The sequence below is a fragment of the Pseudophryne corroboree genome, chromosome 1 (genome assembly GCF_028390025.1).
Source record: "Pseudophryne corroboree isolate aPseCor3 chromosome 1, aPseCor3.hap2, whole genome shotgun sequence".
NCBI lineage: Eukaryota > Metazoa > Chordata > Amphibia > Anura > Myobatrachidae > Pseudophryne > Pseudophryne corroboree.
In genome coordinates, this window is record NC_086444.1 from 420999099 (window position 1) to 421025049 (window position 25951).

General features: G+C 48.3%; 1 protein-coding gene across 1 annotated transcript in view; it reads right to left on the minus strand.

Annotated features, from left to right (window-relative positions):
• Positions 1–18987: 18987 nt before the first annotated feature.
• Positions 18988–25951, minus strand: part of TBC1D10A (TBC1 domain family member 10A) — a 167570-nt gene continuing 160606 nt past the window's right edge. Inside the window, exons 8-9 of the mRNA XM_063913380.1 lie at positions 21762–21916; positions 18988–20373 (exon numbers count right to left, since the gene is read on the minus strand). Coding sequence (XP_063769450.1) covers positions 19867–20373; positions 21762–21916 — 662 coding nt within the window. The 3' untranslated portion in view covers positions 18988–19866. The remainder of the gene's footprint in view (positions 20374–21761; positions 21917–25951) is intronic.

Below are 25951 nucleotides of genomic sequence, written 5' to 3' on the forward strand. Positions count from 1 at the left end.
GTCGTCAACTGGGTGGGCATTTAAATGTACCCGCCCAGTTGAGATGTTGCTGGAGGGACCGCCAGTAAGTGTACATACCGCTCGAACCCGGGTGTGGTAGAAAAGATTTATAAGTATTTAGGTCGACAGTCAACAGGTACAAAAGGTTGACAAGTTCTTTGGGTCAAATCTTGTATGTTTAGTAATATGTGACCATGTATAAATATCAGGATTTTGGTACTTACCGATAAATCCCTTTCTCCGATTCCACAGGGGCCACTGGAGCGTAGTTACAATGGGGAAATAGTAGGCAGTAATTGAGAGCTGGCACTTTAAAATTCTCACACTGCGGCTAGCTCCTCCCCTACTATCTCCCCTCCAAGCCAGACTACGTAAAACTGTGCCCGAGGAGAGCTGGAATAAACAAACCGTAAGGTAGAGGAGGTTAATGAAGCCCTGTAAACCAGGATAACACAAACCAAACCTGGAACAGAACCTAACAAACAACAGGCTAGCAACCAAAATCCTGATTTCTCCTTCATCCACTAGGGGCCACTGGAGCGTAGTTACAATGGGGACGTCCCAGAGCTCCCAAAACGGGTGGGAGAGCGCTGAGAGTCCTGTAAAACCGCTCGGCCAAAACTGTGATGCAGAGGCCGCAACAAGTGTCAAACTTGTAGAATTTGACAAAACGAATGTCGGTCCGACCAAGTAGCCGCCAGACAAAGTATTCATGGAGACCCCACGGGCAGCCGCCCACGAAGGTCCCACAACGCTCGTAAAGTGCGCTGAAATGGAAAACGGAGGCTCCCGAGCAACCGCCAAGAAGACTGTCTGATGGTCAGATGTATCCAACGGCCCAGCGTCTGCTGGGACCCCGGCTATTTATTACGGGAGCATCGTACAGAAGAAGGAAGAAAACACTTCGTCGAATAGCCTAAGATCTCTGTAGAGAGAGTCGGCGAGCCCTGACAACCTTCAAAGAGGGCCGAAAACACTAGTGTCAGATATATAGGAAAAACGGACATCCCCTCTGGAAGAAACGACCGCTGAGTCTGAAGTTCAGCCGGGGGAGTTGCCAATAGAGTACTCCCTGAAAGAGAGCCCAAACTTACGGCCGGCAGGCTAATCTCTTTTGGAAGAAAACCGAAAGGGCAGAGACCTAAATTTCAGGTCAATGTATGTTGAAGCGCAGCCGAGCAAAACTTCCCAGAGAAACCAAGACGGCTGAATGGTAACTGAAAGAAGGAGAAAACCCCTGTTATCCTCCTATGCCCCATAAAGTTTTCCAAAAGTGGCAAAAGCGAGAAGAGGTAACAGACTTCTGAAATCGGGGCCCAGTATGCATTACCGAACTAGGGAACTCCTCCCTTCTAAGGTCTCGTGAATAGTCACGAGGTTAAACGAAACCAATTTAAGATTGAACAAAGAAAAGGACCCTGTTGAAGTAGACAGAGCAGTCGAGGTAGGAGCCAAGGTTCCTCTACTGACAACAGGTGCAGGCTGGAAATGTAAGTCATGCGTGGCCCAACCGGAGCCACCGAGAGGACTAGCGCGCACTCTCCCCTCCTGTGTTACCGAAAGCGAGGTAGAAATAGAAAAGGAGGCAGGATAGACTAACCAGAAACTCCAAGGAGCCCTGAGGGCATCCTCGGCTACTGCCGCCAGAGCTCACGTCTTAAAGAGTCAGTCAGAACGCCCTGAGGACGATCCGAAATCTCCGCCAACAGCGGACCAGCTGACAAAACTCCGGGGAATGTCCCCTCACCCGGGAGTCTGACCTGGCGGCTTGACCTGGAAAGAAAATTGTTGTCCTCCGCTCAGAGGGGAATGCAGGCGACCACTCATGGCGTCGCAACTTCACTGAAGAAAGAGAGTACCCGGTGCCGAGGAAGGAAAAATCCTCTGACGGACCGTGTTGAGAAACGTTTACGAGGAGCATAATTGGATCCCTGTCGAACCAGAAGCTCCTGGATCCTCAGGATATTCAGAAGCCATCTAATCTGCAGAGTGGGATACTGGTAGTAGATTGTCCAATTAGGGAACAAACGTCACTTCCTGCCCCTGAAAAAAGAGTTATTCTGTGATCTTCCTGAACCCTGTGGGAGCGGAAGAGAGACAGAATGGAAAGTACTGGCAGTGAAAATGAGTATCCTGTAATGCAAATCTGAGAAAAGTCCGATGAGGAAACCCAACGGAAATCAGTAAACAGGCATCCCTGAAGACAAGGGACGCGTAAAAACCTCCTTTCTTGTTCAAAACTAGCAATCACAGACTGAAAAGATTCTAAGGCCAGAATAGGCCTGGCCGAGCCATCTAGCTTCGGCCCGTGAAAAGAAAACAAAGGCCTGAGAACTGTCCCGATTCAAATGATATGTGAAAACAGGGATCAACACCCTTTGCGGTTAGAAGCATATGGAGCGCCGCCTGCAGTATGACTGCTCTTGTCATTGTCGACTGGCCGACCCACGCCGGGGGACCCCGGAGACGGTTTTATTCCAAAATCTAGTCTGTAACCGCCCAAGCCTTCTCAGTCCTCCCAGTAGGACCACCTGCATACGCCTACCCTGGGACCCTCCAGGTGGTAGGAAGGAGTGACCTGTAGTGGGTGTGTTGGATGACCTAAAATCAGACTGGACCGAGGATGCTGAACCTCTGCTTCAGCCTGTTACCATGAGATCCCTTGGTGACGGAGATACCGCCCATGTGGAGTCGAAAACCTGAAACGGCACAGAAAGATCTAAAAGGAAAAACCGGTAAAGGTCCGTCTTGGAGCTGGGGCAGCAGTAGGAGAAAGAAAAGTGGACTTGCCTCCAATGGTTCAAGAAATCATGCAGAAAGTTCCTTCCCCTGAACCCTCCGCCCCGTAGGATTTCATGTTCACCAGTCACTGTCGCAGCCCCATAGGTCATCGGGTTGAGACAGCCCCAAGCGAAAATGCAGGTTCCGAGTCTGCAGACGTGGAGACCTCAAAAGAACATAAAGCAGAATCGTGATTCTGATCTGTCCCAAAGTATCAGTTGATCCTGATGCGAATTATCCTGTAGACTAGATGATAATTGTTCCACAACCTACCTGCTCAGGACACGGTAGAACCCGCTGCCGTATATGTGTCTTCGATGGATCCCTGAGCAAGGTTGCCTCAGGGAAACGGCAGCTTGTTGGACCGGCGATACATCGAGGGGTATACCCTGGAGAGGATCCGATACCCTTTCCTGCCGTCTGCAGGGAAAGGATAGGAAAACAAACATTGTTTGATACCTGAAATTGTGTATTCGTGTGTCTGCAGGCCGCCTACCGGAGCCTGCCGAGCTCAACCGAAACTGGACCAGTCGCTGTCATTTAGTCATCGGCGTCGAACCCTGATGGACCTGACGTGTCCGCCTTAAAAAAAATGATGGTCAACACATCGGCCACAACCTTAACATTGTCCCTGGCAGTTCCTTTACCTGCAGTATCAGACGAACTGCTGTATAATATACCTGGATATTCTGAGACACTGGTTCAGACTCCACCGAAAACAGACATCAGTATCCTGGACATCTCTCGCCTTCTTCCAGAGAGGCCTTTCCACCGCCAATCCGTGTAACATGGAAGGTTAGCAAGGTTCTTTTAGAAACCTGGAGAGGTGAAATGACGTACATGGTCTCTGTTAACAGTGACATTACCTGCATAATCTGAGCTGTTCAAACAGGAGCGTCCTGCAGGTGCGTGGAGGGCTAAGCAGATGGCTTCACCTCGTACTTCACTTAAGAGGGAATTTTTTGACTATCCCAGGTGAGACAAACGAAAGGAGAAAAGGTGGGTTAAATAGACACCGCACTATAACGTGTAGTGACCGACACGATTCAAATAAACTTTCTGGAGCAGCGGAGGCCTGAACCAGTAGCGCTGCGCTGTGGGACAGGAGTCTTAGCCATGGGCTATAGGAGCCCCCCTTAAAGTTTTTTTTTTTTTTTGAGATTGAAACCCTGGTGTTCAGATACCCGCTACTAGCGTACTGAGCCACAGCGCTATTTGTCTGATGCCACACACATTTCCCAAATTACAAATAGCATTAGAACCTAGTGACAGCAAGGAAAAATAAAGGGAAGGCAACACCCTGCCCCGTATGTAGTGCCCCCTAATTTAGGTGCACCAGATGTTTCTCGGAGGTTCCGCTGGCTTTTCAAAATGGTGGCCAGCCTGTGAGAAAAAATGGGGGCAAATGTTATGTGGCAAGGTGGGATATTTTGTTATTATAAAACACTGCGGAAGTGGTTTGTTTTATTCCCTATATAGGGTAATGTATGTATATATATATATATATATATATATATATATATATATATACACACACACACATACATACATAAACACCTACACACACACAGTGAACCCAACAGAGTAGATAAAATAAGAATTTACTTAACGATAATTCTATTTCTCGTAGTCCGTAGTGGATGCTGGGAACTCCGTAAGGACCATGGGGAATAGCGGCTCCGCAGGAGACTGGGCACAAAAGTAAAGCTTTAGGACTACCTGGTGTAGACTGGCTCCTCCCCCTATGACCCTCCTCCAAGCCTCAGTTAGGATACTGTGCCCGGACGAGCGTACACAATAAGGAAGGATTTTGAATCCCGGGTAAGAATCATACCAGCCACACCAATCACACCGTACAACCTGTGATCTGAACCCAGTTAACAGCATGATAACAGAGGAGCCTCTGAAAAGATGGCTCACAACAATAATAACCCGATTTTTGTAACAATAACTATGTACAAGTATTGCAGACAATCCGCACTTGGGATGGGCGCCCAGCATCCACTACGGACTACGAGAAATAGAATTATCGGTAAGTAAATTCTTATTTTCTCTGACGTCCTAGTGGATGCTGGGAACTCCGTAAGGACCATGGGGATTATACCAAAGCTCCCAAACGGGCGGGAGAGTGCGGATGACTCTGCAGCACCGAATGAGAGAACTCCAGGTCCTCCTCAGCCAGGGTATCAAATTTGTAGAATTTAGCAAACGTGTTTGCCCCTGACCAAGTAGCTGCTCGGCAAAGTTGTAAAGCCGAGACCCCTCGGGCAGCCGCCCAAGATGAGCCCACCTTCCTTGTGGAATGGGCTTTTACAGATTTTGGCTGTGGCAGGCCTGCCACAGAATGTGCAAGCTGAATTGTACTACAAATCCAACGAGCAATAGTCTGCTTAGAAGCAGGAGCACCCAGCTTGTTGGGTGCATACAGGATAAACAGCGAGTCAGATTTTCTGACTCCAGCCGTCCTGGAAACATATATTTTCAGGGCCCTGACTACGTCCAGCAACTTGGAGTCCTCCAAGTCCCTAGTAGCCGCAGGTACCACAATAGGCTGGTTCAAGTGAAACGCTGAAACCACCTTAGGGAGAAATTGAGGACGAGTCCTCAATTCTGCCCTGTCCGTATGAAAAATTAGGTAAGGGCTTTTATAGGATAAAGCCGCCAATTCTGAGACACGCCTGGCTGAAGCCAGGGCCAACAGCATTACCACTTTCCATGTGAGATATTTTAAGTCCACAGTGGTGAGTGGTTCAAACCAATGTGATTTTAGGAACCCCAAAACTACATTGAGATCCCAAGGTGCCACTGGAGGCACAAAAGGAGGCTGTATATGCAGTACCCCCTTGACAAACGTCTGAACTTCAGGAACTGAAGCCAGTTCTTTCTGGAAGAAAATCGACAGGGCCGAAATTTGAACCTTAATGGACCCTAATTTTAGGCCCATAGACAGTCCTGTTTGCAGGAAATGCAGGAAACGACCCAGTTGAAATTCCTCTGTAGGGGCCTTCCTGGCCTCGCACCACGCAACATATTTACGCCAAATACGGTGATAATGCTGTACGGTTACATCCTTCCTGGCTTTGATCAGGGTAGGGATGACTTCATCCGGAATGCCTTTTTCCTTCAGGATCCGGCGTTCAACCGCCATGCCGTCAAACGCAGCCGCGGTAAGTCTTGGAACAGACAGGGTCCCTGCTGGAGCAGGTCCTTTCTTAGAGGTAGAGGCCACGGGTCCTCTGTGAGCATCTCTTGAAGTTCCGGGTACCAAGTCCTTCTTGGCCAATCCGGAGCCACGAGTATAGTCCTTACTCCTCTCCTTCTTATGATTCTCAGTACCTTGGGTATGAGAGGCAGAGGAGGGAACACATACACTGACTGGTACACCCACGGTGTTACCAGAGCGTCCACAGCTATTGCCTGAGGGTCCCTTGACCTGGCGCAATACCTGTCTAGTTTTTTGTTGAGGCGGGACGCCATCATGTCCACCTTTGGTTTTTCCCAACGGTTCACAATCATGTGGAAGACTTCTGGGTGAAGTCCCCACTCTCCCGGGTGGAGGTCGTGTCTGCTGAGGAAGTCTGCTTCCCAGTTGTCCACTCCCGGAATGAACACTGCTGACAGTGCTATCACATGATTTTCCGCCCAGCGAAGAATCCTTGCAACTTCTGCCATTGCCCTCCTGCTTCTTGTGCCGCCCTGTCTGTTTACGTGGGCGACTGCCGTGATGTTGTCTGACTGGATCAGCACCGGCTGACCTTGAAGCAGAGGTCTTGCTAGGCTTAGAGCCTTGTAGATGGCCCTTAGCTCCAGGATATTTATGTGAAGTGATGTCTCCAGGCTTGACCACAAGCCCTGGAAATTTCTTCCCTGTGTGACTGCTCCCCAGCCTCTCAGGCTGGCATCCGTGGTCACCAGGACCCAGTCCTGAATGCCGAATCTGCGGCCCTCTAGAAGATGAGCACTCTGCAACCACCACAGGAGAGACACCCTTGTCCTTGGTGACAAGATTATCCGCTGATGCATCTGAAGATGCGACCCGGACCATTTTTCTAGCAGATCCCACTGGAAGGTTCTTGCGTGGAATCTGCCGAATGGGATTGCTTCGTAAGAAGCCACCATCTTTCCCAGGACCCTTGTGCATTGATGCACTGAGACTTGGCCTGGTTTTAGGAGATTTCTGACTAGTTCGGATAACTCCCTGGCTTTCTCCTCCGGGAGAAACACCTTTTTCTGGACTGTGTCCAGGATCATCCCTAGGAATAGAAGTCGTGTCGTCGGGATCAGCTGCGATTTTGGAATATTGAGAATCCAACCGTGCTGGCGCAGCACTACCTGAGATAGTGCTACTCCGACTTCCAACTGTTCCCTGGATCTTGCCCTTATCAGGAGATCCTCCAAGTAAGGGATAACTAAAACTCCCTTCCTTCGAAGGAGTATCATCATTTCGGCCATTACCTTGGTAAAGACCCGGGGTGCCGTGGACAATCCAAACGGCAGCGTCTGAAACTGATAGTGACAGTTCTGTACCACAAACCTGAGGTACCCTTGGTGAGAAGGGTAAATTGGGACATGTAGTGCCCCTTTTCCACTAGCTCAAAAAACACGGGTAAATGCACGGGGGCGCGCATTTACCCATGTTTTTGGCAAGTGGAAAAGGGTCAACCCGGATCAAGTGACCCGTGAATCCTACCCGGCTATTTACCTGGGTAGGACACGGGAATGATCCGGGTAGGGTTGTAGTGTAAACGGGAGCCGTGTCGATGCGACACGGCTCCCGTTTACACTGTATGGAAGGGCGGCGCTGGGAGATCATGTGATCTCCCTGCGCCGCCCCTGCCGCGTCACTAGAAGCGTCACCAACCCGGCATATGCCGGGTTGTGACTGCTGATGGGAAAGGGGACGAGCACGGGTCGCAGCAGGGGGCAGCTCCCGTGTCAGGCTCCCGGCTGCGACCCGTGATCGTAAGTGGAAAAGGGGTATAAGTAAGCATCTTTGATGTCCAGAGACACCATATAGTCCCCTTCTTCCAGGTTTGCAATCACTGCTCTGAGTGACTCCATCTTGAATTTGAGCCTTTGTATGTAAGTGTTCAAGGATTTTAGGTTTAAAATTGGTCTCACCGAGCCGTCCGGCTTCGGTACCACAAATAGTGTGGAATAGTACCCCTTTCCCTGTTGTAGGAGGGGTACCTTGATTATCACCTGCTGGGAATATAGCTTGTGAATGGCTTCCAATACTGCCTCCCTGTCTGAGGGAGACGTCGGTAAAGCAGACTTTAGAAAACGGCGAGGGGGAGACGTCTCGAATTCCAATTTGTACCCCTGAGATACCACCTGAAGGATCCAGGGGTCCACTTGCGAGTGGGCCCACTGCGCACTGAACTTCTTGAGATGGGCCCCCACCGTGCCTGAGTCCGCTTGTAAAGCCCCAGCGTCATGCTGAGGACTTTGCGGAGGCGGGAGAGGGCTTTTGTTCCTGGGAACTGGCTGTTTGTTGCAGCCTTTTTCCTCTCCCTCTGCCACGGGGCAGAAATGAGGCGCCTTTTGCCCGCTTGCCCTTATGGGGCCGAAAGGACTGCGCCTGATAATACGGCGTCTTCTTAGGTTGAGAAGCTACCTGGGGTAAAAATGTGGATTTTCCAGCAGTTGCCGTGGCTACCAGGTCTGATAGACCTACCCCAAATAACTCCTCCCCCTTATAAGGCAATACTTCCATGTGCCTTTTAGAATCCGCATCACCTGACCACTGCCGCGTCCATAAACCTCTTCTTGCAGAAATGGACAGCGCGCTAACTCTTGATGCCAGTCGGCAAATATCCCTCTGTGCATCACGCATATATAGAAATGCATCCTTCAAATGCTCTATAGTCAGTAATATACTGTCCCTATCTAGGGTATCAATATTTTCAGTCAGGGAATCCGACCACGCCAGGCCCGCACTGCACATCCAGGCTGAGGCGATTGCTGGTCGCAGTATAACACCCGTGTGAGTGTATATACATTTTAGGATATTCTCCAGCTTTCTATCGGCAGGTTCCTTTAGGGCGGCCGTATCAGGAGAGGGTAGTGCTACCTGTTTAGACAAGCGTGTGAGCGCTTTTCCACCCTAGGGGGTGTTTCCCAACGTGCCCTATCCTCTGGCGGGAAAGGGTACGATGCCAATAACCTTTTAGGAATTATCAGTTTTTTATCGGGGGAAACCCACGCCTCATCACACACTTCATTTAATTCCTCGGATACAGGAAAAACTACAGGCAGTTTTTTCTCACCAAACATAATACCCTTTTTAGTGGTACTTGTATTATCAGAGATATGCAATACATTTTTCATTGCTTCAATCATGTAACGTGTGGCCCTAGTGGAAGTCACGTTTGTCTCCTCATCATCGACACTGGAGTCAGTATCCGTGTCTGCCATGTGAGGTAACGGGCGTTTTAAAGCCCCTGATGGCGTTTGAGACCCCTGGACAGGCACAAGCTGAGTAGCCGGCTGTCTCAATTCCATAAGCTCATCCACTCAGGTGTCGACTCCCTAGGGGGTGACAACTCTATAATAGGCAATTGCTCCGCCTCCATCTCATTTTCCTCCTCAAACATGTCGACACAATCGTACCGACACACCGCACACACACAGGGAATGCTCTGATAGAGGACAGGACCCCACTAGCCCTTTGGGGAGACAGAGGGAGAGTATGCCAGCACACACCAGAGCGCTATATATAGACAGGAATACCACTATAAAATGTGCTTTTCCCTTTATAGCTGCTGTTAGTATTAAAACTGCGCCAAATTAGTGCCCCCCTCTCTTTTTTACCCTTTTCGGTAGTGCAGGACTGCAGGGGAGAGTCAGGGAGACGTCCTTCCAGCGGAGCTGTGATGGAAAATGGCGCCCGTGTGCTGAGGAGATAGGCTCCGCCCCCTTCTCGGCGGCCTTTTCTCCCGCTTTTTGGTGAGTTCTGGCAGGGGTTAAAATACATCCATATAGCCCTGGGGGTTATATGTGGTGTATTTATGCCAGCCAAGGTGTTTACATTGCTGCTCAGGGCGCCCCCCCCTAGCGCCCTGCACCCTCAGTGACCGAAGTGTGAAGTGTGCCTGAGTAACAATGGCGCACAGCTGCAGTGCTGTGCGCTACCTTGTTGAAGACTGATGTCTTCTGCCGCCGATTTTTCCGGACCTCTTCTTGCTTCTGGCTCTGTAAGGGGGCCGGCGGCGCGGCTCTGGGACCGAGCTCCGAGGCTGGGCCTGTGTTCGGTCCCTCTGGAGCTAATGGTGTCCAGTAGCCTAAGAAGCCCAAGCTACCACCACTTAGGTAGGTTCGCTTCTTCTCCCCTTAGTCCCTCGATGCAGTGAGCCTGTTGCCAGCAGGTCTCACTGAAAATAAAAAAACTAAAACTAAACTTTCACTAAGCAGCTCAGGAGAGCCCCTAGCGTGCACCCTTCTCGGCCGGGCACAAAAATCTAACTGAGGCTTGGAGGAGGGTCATAGGGGGAGGAGCCAGTGCACACCAGGTAGTCCTAAAGCTTTACTTTTGTGCCCAGTCTCCTGCGGAGCCGCTATTCCCCATGGTCCTTACGGAGTTCCCAGCATCCACTAGGACGTCAGAGAAATATTGTCTATGTGAACCTTCTAACAGGGTAGATAAATACCAGGGTAGATCAATACTTGCACCCTAGATTTTAATCATTAATGAGCTGAGCACCAGCTCCTGCAATAGAGCAGGTTCCTGATCTACAGCCTCTCTGAAATGACTCCCCTGCAGGGAGGAATGGCAGCCAGCATCTGCATGCACAGAAAAAGATACCTTTTAAAAGTAAAATATTCTCCTTGAACAGCCAGGCAGAGGAAAGGAGCTTGCCGCGGTCCGGGGAGTAGAGGACTTGTGCTGCAGCGGTCCGGGGAGCGGAGGACTTGTGCTGCAGCGGCCGGAGAGCGGAGGACCTGTGCTGCAGCGGCCGGAGAGCGGAGGACCTGTGCTGCAGCGGTCCGGGGAGCAGAGGACTTGTGCTGCAGCGGTCCGGGGAGCGGAGGACTTGTGCTGCAGCTGCCGGAGAGCGGAGGACCTGTGCTGCAGCGGTCCGGGGAGCAGAGGATTTGTGCTGCAGCGGTCCGGGGAGCGGAGGACTTGTGCTGCAGCGGTCCGGGGAGCGGAGGACTTGTGCTGCAGCTGCCGGAGAGCCGCCGTACGGAGCGGGAGTTAGCTCCCCCTCCCCCGATTCGGCGCCAAGTTTGAAAACCCGCTGCTGTGTACAGTAAGCGGGAAGCGCCTTGTATCCCTCCCGGCCGCCTGTATGCTGCGGCCGGGGAGCGGAGCGGGAGTTGGCTCCCCCCCCCCCCCCCCATTCAAACACAGTATATCCCCCCCGGCCGCCTGTATGCTGCGGCCAGGGCGCTTTCAATTGCAAATGAAACCCGCAGAAGTGTAAAAATAAGCGGGAAGTGTATCACCGGCTGCCTTATGCTGCGGCCGGGAGCGGAGAGCGCTGAGCCCGCTTACAGAGCGGGCTGTAGCTCCGCCCCCCACGTAATTTCAAATTCAAAATAATAATTGCGCCTCTGATACCCGTCAGCCTGTCTCTGACTGGGGATTATAGGGGGGGTGCACAATTAAATCTGTAGATGAGTCTGGAGGGGGGGGGGGAGATTGTACTCACCGCTGTCCTGATGTAGTCCAGACACGCGCCGCACTCAGCGGTGTTGACTTATACTCTGCTCGACAGAGCGACCCCGACACGCGCCGCACGCAGCGGTGTCCGGTCACTTTTGAGACTTACCGCTGCCGTGCTGCCGGAATCTTCTGCTGGTGGAGCGGCCCCGACACGCGCCGCACGCAGCGGTGTCCGGCCAACTCAGGAGAAGCTCAGTGTCTCCCTCAGCCAGGGCCCATCCCGAGCCGCACGCAGCTGCGATGGGACCCCGTCGGCAGCTCCCGTGGTGCAGACTGGCAGTGGCAGAGCTGCCAGTCTGTGTGTGTAAGAAAGAAAATAAAATAATAAAGAAAAAAGAAACAATTTCTTCAGCTAAACCCAAGTGAACCAGCTCACATCGGGCACTAACTAAGACTGGCTTGGAGGGGAGATAGTAGGGGAGGAGCTAGCCACAGTGTGAGAATTTTAAAGTGCCAGCTCCCAATTACTGCCTACTATTTCCCCATTGTAACTACGCTCCAGTGGCCCCTAGTGGATGAAGGAGAAAAATAAAAATGTCGACCACTGTTATGTTGACCTTTTGAACCTGTTGATCTTAAGCACTGTCTACCTAATGCATGTCGACCCATCATCCATACACTCCCGTACACACAGCCAAATGCACCCATATATATCGGCCATCGGCTGTGCTGCAGGGCCAACCAGCTACGTCTGTGAACAACGTTGTTCACAGACATAACGGGGGTACACACCAGCCGACAGGCCATTCGATTGAAGACCAATATACTGCTCAGTGTGTACCCCGCCTTAGCCATACGGAAACCTAGACTGCTGAAAGGTTGTACAAGAAAAGAAATATCGTTTTTATAAATGTGCAATGAAATATTGTCTGTCAGTATGCAGGGTTGGACTGGCCCACAGGGGTACTTGGAGGCCCATCTCCTCTTCTAGGGATTAGGTTCCAGTCTGTGCACTTGAATTATACATGATACATATGTTACCTTATACTGCACAGGACTATGGTGTATTTTGTACAATGCACTGCCGTAATTAATCTGGTACATTATTATGATGCACTAGCAGTATTTACTATATATATTTATCAAGGGACTCAGCCCATGTACTCTCTGAGTGACTGGCCACACCCCTAAACATGTGCCCCATAGTACGGCTTTTCCCCGGTGGGCCCTTCATTCCCTAGTCCACCACTGCCTGTATGTGTGCTGGCTTTGCAGTGTAACCCTTTGAAAAGCAACAAGGAGGGTTCTGTCCTGTAATATACTGTTAAATAGAAAGCTGCCCATGTTATCAGACAGATTAGACTGTTTCCTGCAACAGACACACGTCCAAAATTAACCCTGTGCGTTTCCTGCAACAGAAGCATGTCCAAAATTAACCCTGTGGAAGCAAGAACCATAGTACCATTACACTGCATATATGGTCAATTTAAAAAAAAAAAAAAAAAAAAGCTCAAAATTTACTTTGAGGGCACAAACAAAATATCCTCAAGACACCAAGTAGCATAGGCGGACTTACAACAGCATTGTGGCTCCATTATCACACATGGAATATCCGCCCCATTAAGTAGTTAACTCAGAAGACACACTCCTGAAACAGGTTATTACTGACATGTTTCTATTCTACCTGTACTGCTCCAACAAACAAACATACCTAGTCACACTGTATAAAATGCACACAAATGTGACTGTGGTACTGTACTTCTAGTAGTGAAAATAAGAATTTACTCACCGGTAATTCTATTTCTCGTAGTCCGTAGTGGATGCTGGGGACTCCGTAAGGACCATGGGGGGGGATAGACGGGCTCCGCAGGAGACTGGGCACTCTATAAGAAAGATTTGGTACTATCTGGTGTGCACTGGCTCCTCCCTCTATGCCCCTCCTCCAGACCTCAGTTAGGATACTGTGCCCGGAAGAGCTGACACAATAAGGAAGGATTTTGAATCCCGGGTAAGACTCATACCAGCCACACCGTATAACTCGTGATATTATACCCAGTTAACAGTATGAAATATAACTGAGCCTCTCAACAGATGGCTCAACAATAACCCTTTAGTTAGGCAATAACTATATACAAGTATTGCAGACAATCCGCACTTGGGATGGGCGCCCAGCATCCACTACGGACTACGAGAAATAGAATTACCGGTGAGTAAATTCTTATTTTCTCTGACGTCCTAGTGGATGCTGGGGACTCCGTAAGGACCATGGGGATTATACCAAAGCTCCCAAACGGGCGGGAGAGTGCGGATGACTCTGCAGCACCAAATGAGAGAACTCAAGGTCCTCCTCAGCCAGGGTATCAAATTTGTAGAATTTAGCAAACGTGTTTGCCCCTGACCAAGTTGCAGCTCGGCAAAGTTGTAAAGCCGAGACCCCTCGGGCAGCCGCCCAAGATGAGCCCACCTTCCTCGTGGAATGGGCTTTCACTGATTTAGGATGCGGCAATCCAGCCGCAGAATGCGCCAGCTGAATTGTGCTACAAATCCAGCGAGCAATAGTCTGCTTAGAAGCAGGAGCACCTATTTTGTTGGGTGCATACAGGATAAAAAGCGAGTCGGTTTTCCTGACTCCAGCCGTCCTGGAAACATAAATTTTCAAGGCCCTGACTACGTCCAGTAACTTGGAATCCCCCAAGTCCCTAGTAGCCGCAGGCACCACAATAGGTTGGTTCAAGTGAAAAGCTGATACCACCTTAGGGAGAAACTGGGGACGAGTCCTCAATTCTGCCCTATCCATATGGAAAATCAGATAAGGGCTTTTACATGACAAAGCCGCCAATTCTGACACACGCCTGGCCGAAGCCAAGGCCAATAACATGACCACTTTCCACGTGGGATATTTCAGATACACAGTTTTAAGTGGTTCAAACCAATGTGATTTTAGGAAACTCAACACCACATTGAGATCCCAAGGTGCCACAGGAGGCACAAAAGGGGGCTGAATATGAAGCACTCCCTTTACAAAAGTCTGAACTTCAGGCAGTGAAGCCAGTTCTTTCTGGAAGAAAATCGACAGAGCCGAAATCTGGACCTTAATGGAACCCAATTTTAGGCCCATAGTCACTCCCGACTGTAGGAAGTGCAGAAAACGACCCAGCTGAAATTCCTCTGTAGGGGCCTTCCTGGCCTCACACCACGCAACATATTTTCGCCAAATACGGTGATAATGGTTTGCGGTTACTTCTTTCCTGGCTTTTATCAGCGTAGGAATGACTTCCTCCGGAATGCCCTTTTCCTTTAGGATCCGGAATTCAACCGCCATGCTGTCAAACGCAGCCGCGGTAAGTCTTGGAACAGACAGGGCCCCTGCTGTAGCAGATCCTGTCTGAGCGGTAGAGGCCATGGGTCCTCTGATAACATTTCTTGAAGTTCCGGGTACCAAGCTCTTCTTGGCCAATCCGGAACCACGAGTATCGTTCTTACTCCTCGCCTTCTTATTATTCTCAGTACCTTTGGTATGAGAGGCAGAGGAGGGAACACATAAACCGACTGGTACACCCACGGTGTCACTAGAGCGTCCACAGCTATCGCCTGAGGGTCCCTTGACCTGGCGCAATATCGCTTTAGCTTTTTGTTGAGGCGGGACGCCATCATGTCCACCTGTGGCCTTTCCCAATGGTTTACCAACAGTAGGAAGACTTCTGGATGAAGTCCCCACTCTCCCGGGTGTAGGTTGTGTCTGCTGAGGAAGTCTGCTTCCCAGTTGTCCACTCCCGGAATGAACACTGCTGACAGTGCTAGTACGTGATTTTCTGCCCATCGGAGAATCCTTGTGGCTTCTGCCATCGCCATCCTGCTTCTTGTGCCGCCCTGTCGGTTTACATGGGCGACTGCCGTGATGTTGTCTGATTGGATCAGAACCGGCTGGTTTTGAAGCAGGGGCCTTGCCTGACTTAGGGCATTGTAAATGGCCCTCAGTTCCAGAATATTTATGTGTAGAGACGACTCCTGACTTGACCAAAGTCCCTGGAAATTTCTTCCCTGTGTGACTGCGCCCCAGCCTCGAAGGCTGGCATCCGTGGTCACCAGGACCCAGTCCTGTATGCCGAATCTGCGGCCCTCTAGAAGATGAGCACTCTGCAGCCACCACAGTAGAGACACCCTGGTCCTTGGAGACAGGGTTATCAGTTGATGCATCTGAAGATGCGATCCTGACCACTTGTCCAAGAGGTCCCACTGGAAGGTCCTTGCATGGAACCTGCCGAATGGAATTGCTTCGTATGAAGCCACCATTTTTCCCAGGACTCGTGTGCAGTGATGCACCGATACCCGTTTTGGTTTTAGGAGTTCTCTGACTAGAGATGACAGCTCCTTGGCTTTCTCCTGCGGGAGAAACACTTTTTACTGTTCTGTGTCCAGAATCATCCCCAGGAACAGTAAGCGTGTGGAAGGAACCAGTTGTGACTTTGGAATGTTTAGAATCCAGCCATGCTGTTGTAGCACTTCCCGAGATAGTGCTACTCCGACCAGTAATTGCTCCCTGGACCTCGCCTTTATTAGGAGATCGTCCAAGTACGGGATAATTAAAACTCCCTTTTTTCGAAGGAGTATCATCATTTCTGCCATTACCTTGGTAAACACCCTCGGTGCCGTGGACAGTCCAAACGGTAGTGTCTGGAATTGGTAATGGCAATCCTGTACCACAAATCTGAGGTACTCCTGGTGAGGAAGGTAAATTGGGACATGCAGGTAAGCATCCTTGATGTCCAGGGATACCATGTAATCCCCCTCGTCCAGGCTTGCAATAACCGCCCTGAGCGATTCCATCTTGAACTTGAATCTTTTTATGTATGTGTTCAAGGATTTCAAATTTAAAATGGGTCTCACCGAACCGTCCGGTTTCGGTACCACAAACAGTGTGGAATAGTAACCCCGTCCTTGTTGAAGTAGGGGTACCTTGACTATCACCTGCTGGGAATACAGCTTGTGAATTGCCTCTAGTACAGCCTCCCTGCCCGAGGGAGTTGTCAGTAAGGCCGATTTGAGGAAACGGCGGGGGGGAGGCGCCTCGAATTCCAGCTTGTACCCCTGAGATACTACTTGAAGGATCCAGGGATCCACCCGTGAGCGAAGCCACTGATCGCTGAAATTTTTGAGGCGGCCCCCCACCGTACCTGGCTTCACCTGTGGAGCCCCACCGTCATGCAGCGGATTTGGAAGAAGCGGGGGAGGACTTTTGTTCCTGGGAACCTGCTGTGTGTTGCAGCTTTTTTCCCCTTCCTCTGCCTCTAGACAGAAAGGACCCGCCTTTTCCCCGCCTGTTTTTCTGGGGTCGAAAGGACTGTACCTGATAATACGGCGCTTTCTTAGGCTGTGAGGGGACATGGGGCAAAAATGCTGACTTCCCAGCTGTTGCTGTGGAAACAAGGTCTGAGAGACCATCCCCGAATAACTCCTCGCCCTTATAAGGCAAAACTTCCATGTGCCTTTTAGAATCTGCATCCCCTGTCCACTGCCGAGTCCATAAGCCTCTCCTAGCAGAAATGGACAATGCACTTATTCTAGATGCCAGCCGGCAGATCTCCCTCTGTGCATCTCTCATGTACAAGACTGAGTCTTTTATATGCTCTACGGTTAGCAATATAGAGTCCCTGTCTAGGGTGTCAATATTTTCCGACAGGGAATCTGACCAAGCAGCAGCAGCACTGCACATCCACGCTGAAGCAATAGCTGGTCTCAGTATAACACCAGTGTGTGTATATATAGACTTTAGGATAGCCTCCTGCTTTCTATCAGCAGGTTCCTTTAGGGCGGCCGTATCCGGAGACGGTAGTGCCACCTTTTTAGACAAACGTGTGAGCGCTTTATCCACCCTAGGGGGAGTTTCCCAACGTGACCTATCCTCTGGCGAGAAAGGGAACGCCATTAGTAATTTTTTTGAAATCACCATTTTTTTATCGGGGAAAGCCCACGCTTCTTCACACACTTCATTTAATTCTTCAGATGGGGGAAAAACTATTGGTAGTTTTTTCTCCCCAAACATAATACCCTTTTTTGAGGTACCTGGGTTTATATCAGAAATGTGTAATACCTCTTTCATTGCCTCAATCATGCAACGAATGGCCCTAGTGGACATTAAATTTGACTCATCGTCGTCGACACTGGTATCAGTATCCGTGTCGACATCTGTGTCTGCCATCTGAGGTAGTGGGCGTTTCAGAGCCCCTGATGGCCTTTGAATTGTCTGGGCAGGCACGAGCTGAGAAGCCGGCTGTCCCGCATTTGGCATGTCGTCAAATTTTTCATGTAAGGAGTCGACACTTGCACGTAATTCCTTCTATAAGTCCATCCACTCAGGTGTCTGCCCCGCAGGGGGTGACATCACATTTATAGGCATCTGCTCCGCCTCCACATAAGCCTCCTCATCAAACATGTCGACACAGCCGTACCGACACACCGCACACACACAGGGAATGCTCTTAAAGGAGACAGGACCCCACAAAAGCCCTTTGGGGAGACAGAGAGAGAGTATGTCAGCACACACCAGAGCGCTATATAATGCAGGGACTAACTGAATTATGTCCCCTATAGCTGCTATAATATTTACTGCGCCTAAATTTAGTGCCCCCCCTCTCTTTTTTACCCTTTTCTGTAGTGTAGACTGCAGGGGAGAGTCAGGGAGCTTCCTTCCAGCGGAACTGTGAGGGAGAAATGGCGCCAGTGTGCTGAGGGAGATGGCTCCGCCCCTTTTTCGGCAGACTTTTCTCCCGCTTTTTTCTGTATTCTGGCAGGGGTAATTACCACATATATAGCCTCTGGGGCTATATATTGTGGTTATTTTGCCAGCCAAGGTGATTTTATTGCTGCTCAGGGCGCCCCCCCCCAGCGCCCTGCACCCTCAGTGACCGGAGTGTGAAGTGTGTATGAGGAGCAATGCCGCACAGCTGCAGTGCTGTGCGCTACCTTGGTGAAGACTGAAGTCTTCTGCCGCCGATTTTCCGGACCATCTTCATGCTTCTGGCTCTGTAAGGGGGACGGCGGCGCGGCTCCGGGAACGAACACCAAGGACGGGTCCTGCGGTCGATCCCTCTGGAGCTAATGGTGTCCAGTAGCCTAAGAAGCCCAAGCTAGCTGCAAGCAGGTAGGTTCGCTTCTTCTCCCCTTAGTCCCTCGTTGCAGTGAGCCTGTTGCCAGCAGGTCTCACTGTAAAATAAAAAACCTAACATATACTTTCTTTCTAGGAGCAAAGGAGAGCCCCTAGTGTGCATCCAGCTCGGCCGGGCACAGAAATCTAACTGAGGTCTGGAGGAGGGGCATAGAGGGAGGAGCCAGTGCACACCAGATAGTACCAAATCTTTCTTATAGAGTGCCCAGTCTCCTGCGGAGCCCGTCTATCCCCCCCATGGTCCTTACGGAGTCCCCAGCATCCACTAGGACGTCAGAGAAAAGTAAATTGCCTATAGGTATATTGTATACCTTACTTGTATTTGGGAAAGGATGCTTCCGATAAGGAGTTCTCACAGAAATGGGAAACACAAATTAGTTTTCACTTACAGAAGGAGCCGTCTAGATACGGGAAAAAGAACACCACAATGTCATTTCATTGTAATCTAAATATTGGCAAGCATCTTTATTTTTATTTTTGCAACAGCTATTATAAATAAATATTCCTGCTTGGCTGTGTTTAGTGTAACTTTATAATACACTGTGTAATACAAGCCCCTCCTATAGCATCAGGGGGAGGGATAGTGTTGGTTGGTCAGGTAATGGCATATAGTTCATTCCCAGAACCTCTTGCAGAGACCCGAGATGCAAACATCAATATCTCTCTTCCTGTACAGGATCTAATAAGAGAGAGAAGAAACTAAACAGACACTCCATTGTGTTGGGCTATATAACAAAATTCATACTCCTTTAATCCATTTATTGGTACAAAGAGTGTCTGTGGGGTAGAGGAAGAGTGTCTGTCAGTTGCATTTCTCTGGTTGGTCCCATGTACGTAGGAAACAATGAACTTGTTGTGCATAGTAGAAGACATTCTGCTTTCAGCAGCAAAACATCTGGAATGGAACAGAGCACATGGCGCATACTCCGCACTCTTATACCGACATGAGTCATAATACAGAAAGGATCCCTTGCAGCCTATACTGGATGGTATTTCTAACTGCTCCAGTCTGTTACCAGCAAAGACTCGCAGACAGGAACACATAATGGATGTTTTGTGATCTCTAAGCAATGACGACTTTTGTAAATACAAAGAATGAAACTTGGAGACAAATCACAAAAATTCATGTCATTATCCATCTGATTAATAAGGCTGGTTTCTGAATTGTCTCTACTTATTTGTATCCAATACATCTGTGATGCAGCAATTACAAGAGATGTTTCTGCCTTTGAAGCATCTCTAGTACTAGGGTTGAAGGACTCAAAGCACACAGGTGAGTGGGATTTGTGGTAACCATTTCTCCAAGTGGAAGTTATAAATAGGTGTCTTCACTCTCTTTGGAGCACAAGCTCTCACTGGACTGGTGCACATTTAGAGAGTCCTTTTGGGTTACTTTAGCCAACAAAGGCTGTACCGGTTCCTGCCGGAGATCTCTGGTCCCTCCATCACCATTTTCCTCTTTTACAGCCCCATTCGATTGGTCATCTTTGCCTTTACTCTTCTTCTTTTCAAGCCTCTTTTTCTCCTTCTCCATCTTTTCTCTCTCTTTCATCTCCTTAGCCCGCTGCTTTTCTTGCTCTTTCTCTTCCTGTTTCTGCTCCTTTGTCTTCTTCCTAGAGCTTATGGTAGATGGAAGGATGATGGACGGAGAGTGCTTAAGAGGCTTATGGCCCAATGGCTCAGCATCTCTGATGGCTTTCGCCCCATGCATGCGCGAAGGTGATTTGCATTGCAGTTCTCCATATTCTTCCTTCCACTTCTTTAGTTGTATTAGATGTTCACGTTCCACATCCCGCTCTGTAACTGTCAACTCCACAATCTCAAGAGAAAAAAAAAAAAGCCATTAAACTAAACTAAAATGGGAAGCAAGTTATACTTTTGAAGTGCAATCATCAATGAACAAGACTATATACAGCTAGCTAAACAGTCGCAACAAGTGCACACAATGCAAGGTTTTTGTCCAGTTAGAGCCTAGTCGGATGTTTGCTTGTGATTACCAACAAAAACCTTTCACATGTTTAAAGGGTGGGGAGATACATGGGGATAATGGGAGAAATGTGAGGCTGGCAGCAGTTAAGAGTAACAAGAATGGCAATGAAAGACATGGCAAAGGGGAGATTTTGATTGAGTGCTAACAACAATACTTGTATTGTAATATAATATACATCATTCATGCACTCGTTTTACTGGCTTAAGGCTCACTTGTACTGATTAGAATCTATTAGTGGCCCTCAATACAATGTCCTTCTACGCAGATAGTGGGGACATATGAAATCTCTTCCTACAAGTGTCACAGAGTGCCAGGATAGAGCTCCAGCTAAATTGTCCTGTAGTTACAGAAGATTAGCTGCATGCAATTATAATGCATGACGCCAAGAATGTTACGTCGGCCTGCATACTGCTGCTCTGCTCCACCCTGTAGCAGCTTTATTTATTTTATCCTCATTATTATTATTTATTAACATGTGCTTATAAAGCATCAGCAAATTCCACTGCTCTTTACTACTAAATTATTTAATAAATTATTATTAAAATAATACAAAATACAGCGTAATAATATACAGACAAATTAGTTTTTTTTTTTCTATTTCAAACTTTGTCTACATTTATTTTCTCCCCTCTGGGAGAGTGCCTGGTGGGAAGATGTATCTGATCACTTCTTGTGATTAGGCCCCACCAAAAATATTGGTTATATTGGCCTCACCCCCTCCCCTTGGACCAGTGATTCGTGGTATTATGTTCCTTATCCTGCCCATTTCACTTGGAAGTGGGTGGGATACGGGAGGGTCACCAACTGTTCTTGGAAGTCCATACCCTGTAGCTTGCTTATATTTGACATGGAGCTGTAAACACCACATCTCACAAAATAATTACAGCCCATTCTATGTAATAAAAGGCCAACGCTGGGGGAAAATGCAAGTATTTTGCACACCGGCGGGTACTAGATGGCATCCAACAGAGCAATTCAAGTGTTGCTCCATTCAGGCACGCACAGCTGCCAGCGCTGACATGACTGTTATTTTGTTCCGTACTTTTGACGGGCTGGTAGTTAGGTACAAATATTTATGAAAAAAAGCATCACTTGTTTTCATATGTAAGGAGCGAGTGTCATCAAGGACATTTCATGAACTGCAACTCCAATTACTTTGCATCTCAGTGCCAATACTAACCACATAAACAAATACTCCACACGTGTTCCATGCTCACCTCAGGTATAAGAAAACTTTCATGCATGTATTTTGGGTCAATTGCCCGTAGACTCTCCATAGTCTCATACTGGCCCTGACAGGATTTGAGCTTTTCAGAGGAACCAAGTGAATACTTCAGAAGAACAAGCGCTACCCGGAAGACAATCTTCACACCTGCAGCAATCACATTACAAAAGTAGCAAAATTCAGAACAGAAACAAATTAAGCAACTTTGAGGACATGAAAATAATTCCATAAACATTACAAATAAATAGCACATACACTATAAATCCTATACACTAAAAACAGATTTAAAATGAAAATTTTATTTTAGTTAATATATCTCTCTAAAATGTTTTCCATATATTGGAAAAACAGGCAACTTTATTTCCTAATAGGCCCTAAACAGTGGCCGATACCAGTGAAAGATATGGACGAGATATCGTTCATATCTTTCAGTGTTTAGGCACCAATGATGAACGATGCGCGACCCCCGCACTCGTTCATCGCTGGTGCCTGCTCGTTTATACATGCATGCCAATATGGACACTCTCATCCCTATTAGCATGCACTTCACTCCCCGTCACCTCCACCCTGCCGCTGGGTCGCCCGTCTGCCGTATCGGCCGTCGGGTAGCTCGGTGGCTGGTCGCTAGGTGTGTAGGGCCCTTCAGGCAGTTTGTGAGGATTCTGTTACTGGCATTAGATTACTGCCATTATTATGACAAGATTTACTCCCAATGTAACAAGCAAGCCATATACTGTAGATATGTTCAAATTAAAATTATACTTTTGCAGGAAACTTCATATAGATGACGGGAATGATGCGCATACATTGCAGACAAACCACATGAACAGCAGGCAGAACCTGAAAGGTCACATGGATCATTAATCCCTATGGCAAGATCTTCTTATCAGTAACATAATAATGTGCATCATGTTCACAACTCCAGGAATATATCAGGCAGGGTTGAGATGTTAGAAGAAAAACACAGCAAACATAGAAACTTTACCAAAGAACTCTGTAATAACAAATGAATGGTAGGATGAGACAGACAACACAGGCTAACACATAACAGAATTTTACCAAAACAGACCTGAGTAGACAAGTACAGGCAGGCCACACTACTCACACACCCTGTAATGAGTAACTGCTTGGTGCAGCATTCATATCCTGCCCATCTAACAAGGACACCGCACGCCTCACACTCTGAGCTGGCACCAGAAATGCGCTCCCAAGTGGGTGAGAGGAGCACAGTACAGCAATCCTGAGTCACAAGAACAGGTTCGGATGCTTCATAAAAGACTGTATTTATCTCGTCAAATGATTTTGTACACAATATTCTTACTGCACTGCCATTACATACGATATGTTGTGAAAAACCACCATTTAGTATAGCAATATTTATATTTTTCCGGTAATTACCTCAATGAGATTAAGCTACCAAAACTGAATAATATTTACATATTCTAATTTAAATTTTCAAACAAGTAAACAAAACCCCTTTGTTGAGATTTCCCAGAGACGACCAATGTTTAGACCCACGCATCCAACACTTCTAGTCCCTCCCAATAACATTCTCCGTGCTACTAGAAGAGTGGACAATATACTAGTGGATACATGCCCAGGCACTATCCATGTTAGGAAACTTTAAACTAAATACAATACCACCAATTCAGCATTGCTGCATCATTCACCCAGTCATTGCCAGTGCAATTATGCCTCTACGAGTAACGCTGCATCATTCCCCTGGCCACTGCCTGTCAATTATCCAGCTATCGGTATTGCTGCATCATTCCCCTGGCCACTGCCTGTCAATTATCCATCTATCTGTATTGCTGCATCATTCCCCTGGCCACTGCCTGTGCAACTATCCATCTATCGGTATTGCTGCATCGTTCCCCTGGCCACTGCCTGTCAATTATCCATCTATCTGTATTGCTGCATCATTCCCCTGGCCACTGCCTGTGCAACTATCCATCTATCTGTATTGCTGCATCGTTCCCCTGGCCACTGCCTGTCAATTATCCATCTATCTGTATTGCTGCATCATTCCCCTGGCCACTGCCTGTCAATTATCCATCTATCAGTATTGCTGCATCATTCCCCTGGCCACTGCCTGTGCAACTATCCATCTATCGGTATTGCTGCATCATTCCCCTGGCCACTGCCTGTGCAACTATCCATCTATCGGTATTGCTGCATCATTCCCCTGGCCACTGCCTGTGCAACTATCCATCTATCGGTATTGCTGCATCATTCCCCTGGCCACTGCCTGTGCAACTATCCATCTATCGGTATTGCTGCATCATTTCCCTGGCCACTGCCTGTGCAACTATCCATCTATCGGTATTGCTGCATCATTCCCCTGGCCACTGCCTGTGCAACTATCGATCTATCGGTATTGCTGCATCATTCCCCTGGCCACTGCCTGTCAATTATCCATCTATCGGTATTGCTGCATCATTCCCCTGGCCACTGCCTGTCAATTATCCATCTATCGGTATTGCTGCATCATTCCCCTGGCCACTGCCTGTGCAACTATCCATCTATCGATATTGCTGCATCATTCCCCTGGCCACTGCCTGTGCAACTATCCATCTATCGGTATTGCTGCATCATTCCCATTGGCCACTGCCTGTGCAACTATCCATCTATCGGTATTGCTGCATCATTCCCATTGGCCACTGTCTGAGCAATTAGTCCCCTACCAGTCTTGCTGCATGACTCTACTGGACACTGTCTCGGCATTTATAGAATGTGCATTAATGGATCACCTGAGAAATTACCTGCCAATGAGCTTTATTGCAACATCCCCCTGGCCACTGTTTGGGCAATTATCCACCTACCAGCATTGCTGCTTCATTCCCCTGGCTACTATGAAATGGGTTTGGTTCATTAGGTGAACAGTAAAAAGGTGGGGTGTGTCTATGTAGACCCCTAGGTCGACTTGCACAAGGGCAACATGAGAAAAAGGTCAACATGAAAATTGTCAACACTTGAAAAGGTCAACATGATGGGTTTTTTTATTTTTGGGGTGTCGATTTTTAACTTTTAGCACATGGACCTCTAATTAGTGTACCACTTTGCTCGCAATGCTTCGGCCAAGGCGTCTTGCTCCATCACCACTGCGCTCAGCACAGGTTACTATTCCCAATCATATTCCATGTGGATATTAAAGTCTGAAAAAGTTATAAAAATGAAAGAAATGGTGAAGAGCTCATGTTGACCATTGTGATATCGACCTTTTCACCATGTTGATCGATTGTAGTCGACCGATTGACCTGAAGACCAGATACCCTAAGAAGTAATCCACCAATGAACATTACTGCATCATTTCATTAGCTACTGAGAGCAATTATACATCAACCAATATTGCTACACAATTCTCCAAGCCACTGTCAGAACAATTGTCCACCAATTGCTGCTTCAAACCCCCCACACATAAAACAATGTAACCATGATCCACAGATAACATTAACATGAATACTCCTTTTCAGTGGAAATCACCCAAACCATGTGGGAAAGCACTTAATGATCTCATGAGACCAAGGGAGAATATGTAGGAGTAGATTGAAAAAAACACATAAGAAAATAAGATTTTACTCACCGGTAAATCTATTTCTCGCAGTCCGTAGTGGATGCTGGGACTCCGTAAGGACCATGGGGAATAGCGGCTCCGTAGGAGACTGGGCACAACTAAAGAATGCTTTAGGACTACCTGGTGTGCACTGGCTCCTCCCACTATGACCCTCCTCCAGACCTCAGTTAGGATACTGTGCCCGGAAGAGCTGACACAATAAGGAAGGATTTTGAATCCCGGGTAAGACTCATACCAGCCACACCAATCACACCGTATAACTCGTGATACTATACCCAGTTAACAGTATGAAATATAACTAAGCCTCTCAACAGATAGCTCAACAATAACCCTTTAGTTAGGCAATAACTATATACAAGTATTGCAGACAATCCGCACTTGGGATGGGCGCCCAGCATCCACTACGGACTACGAGAAATAGATTTACCGGTGAGTAAAATCTTATTTTCTCTGACGTCCTAAGTGGATGCTGGGACTCCGTAAGGACCATGGGGATTATACCAAAGCTCCCAAACGGGCGGGAGAGTGCGGATGACTCTGCAGCACCGAATGAGCAAACTCTAGGTCCTCCTCAGCGAGGGTATCAAACTTGTAGACTCTTGCAAAAG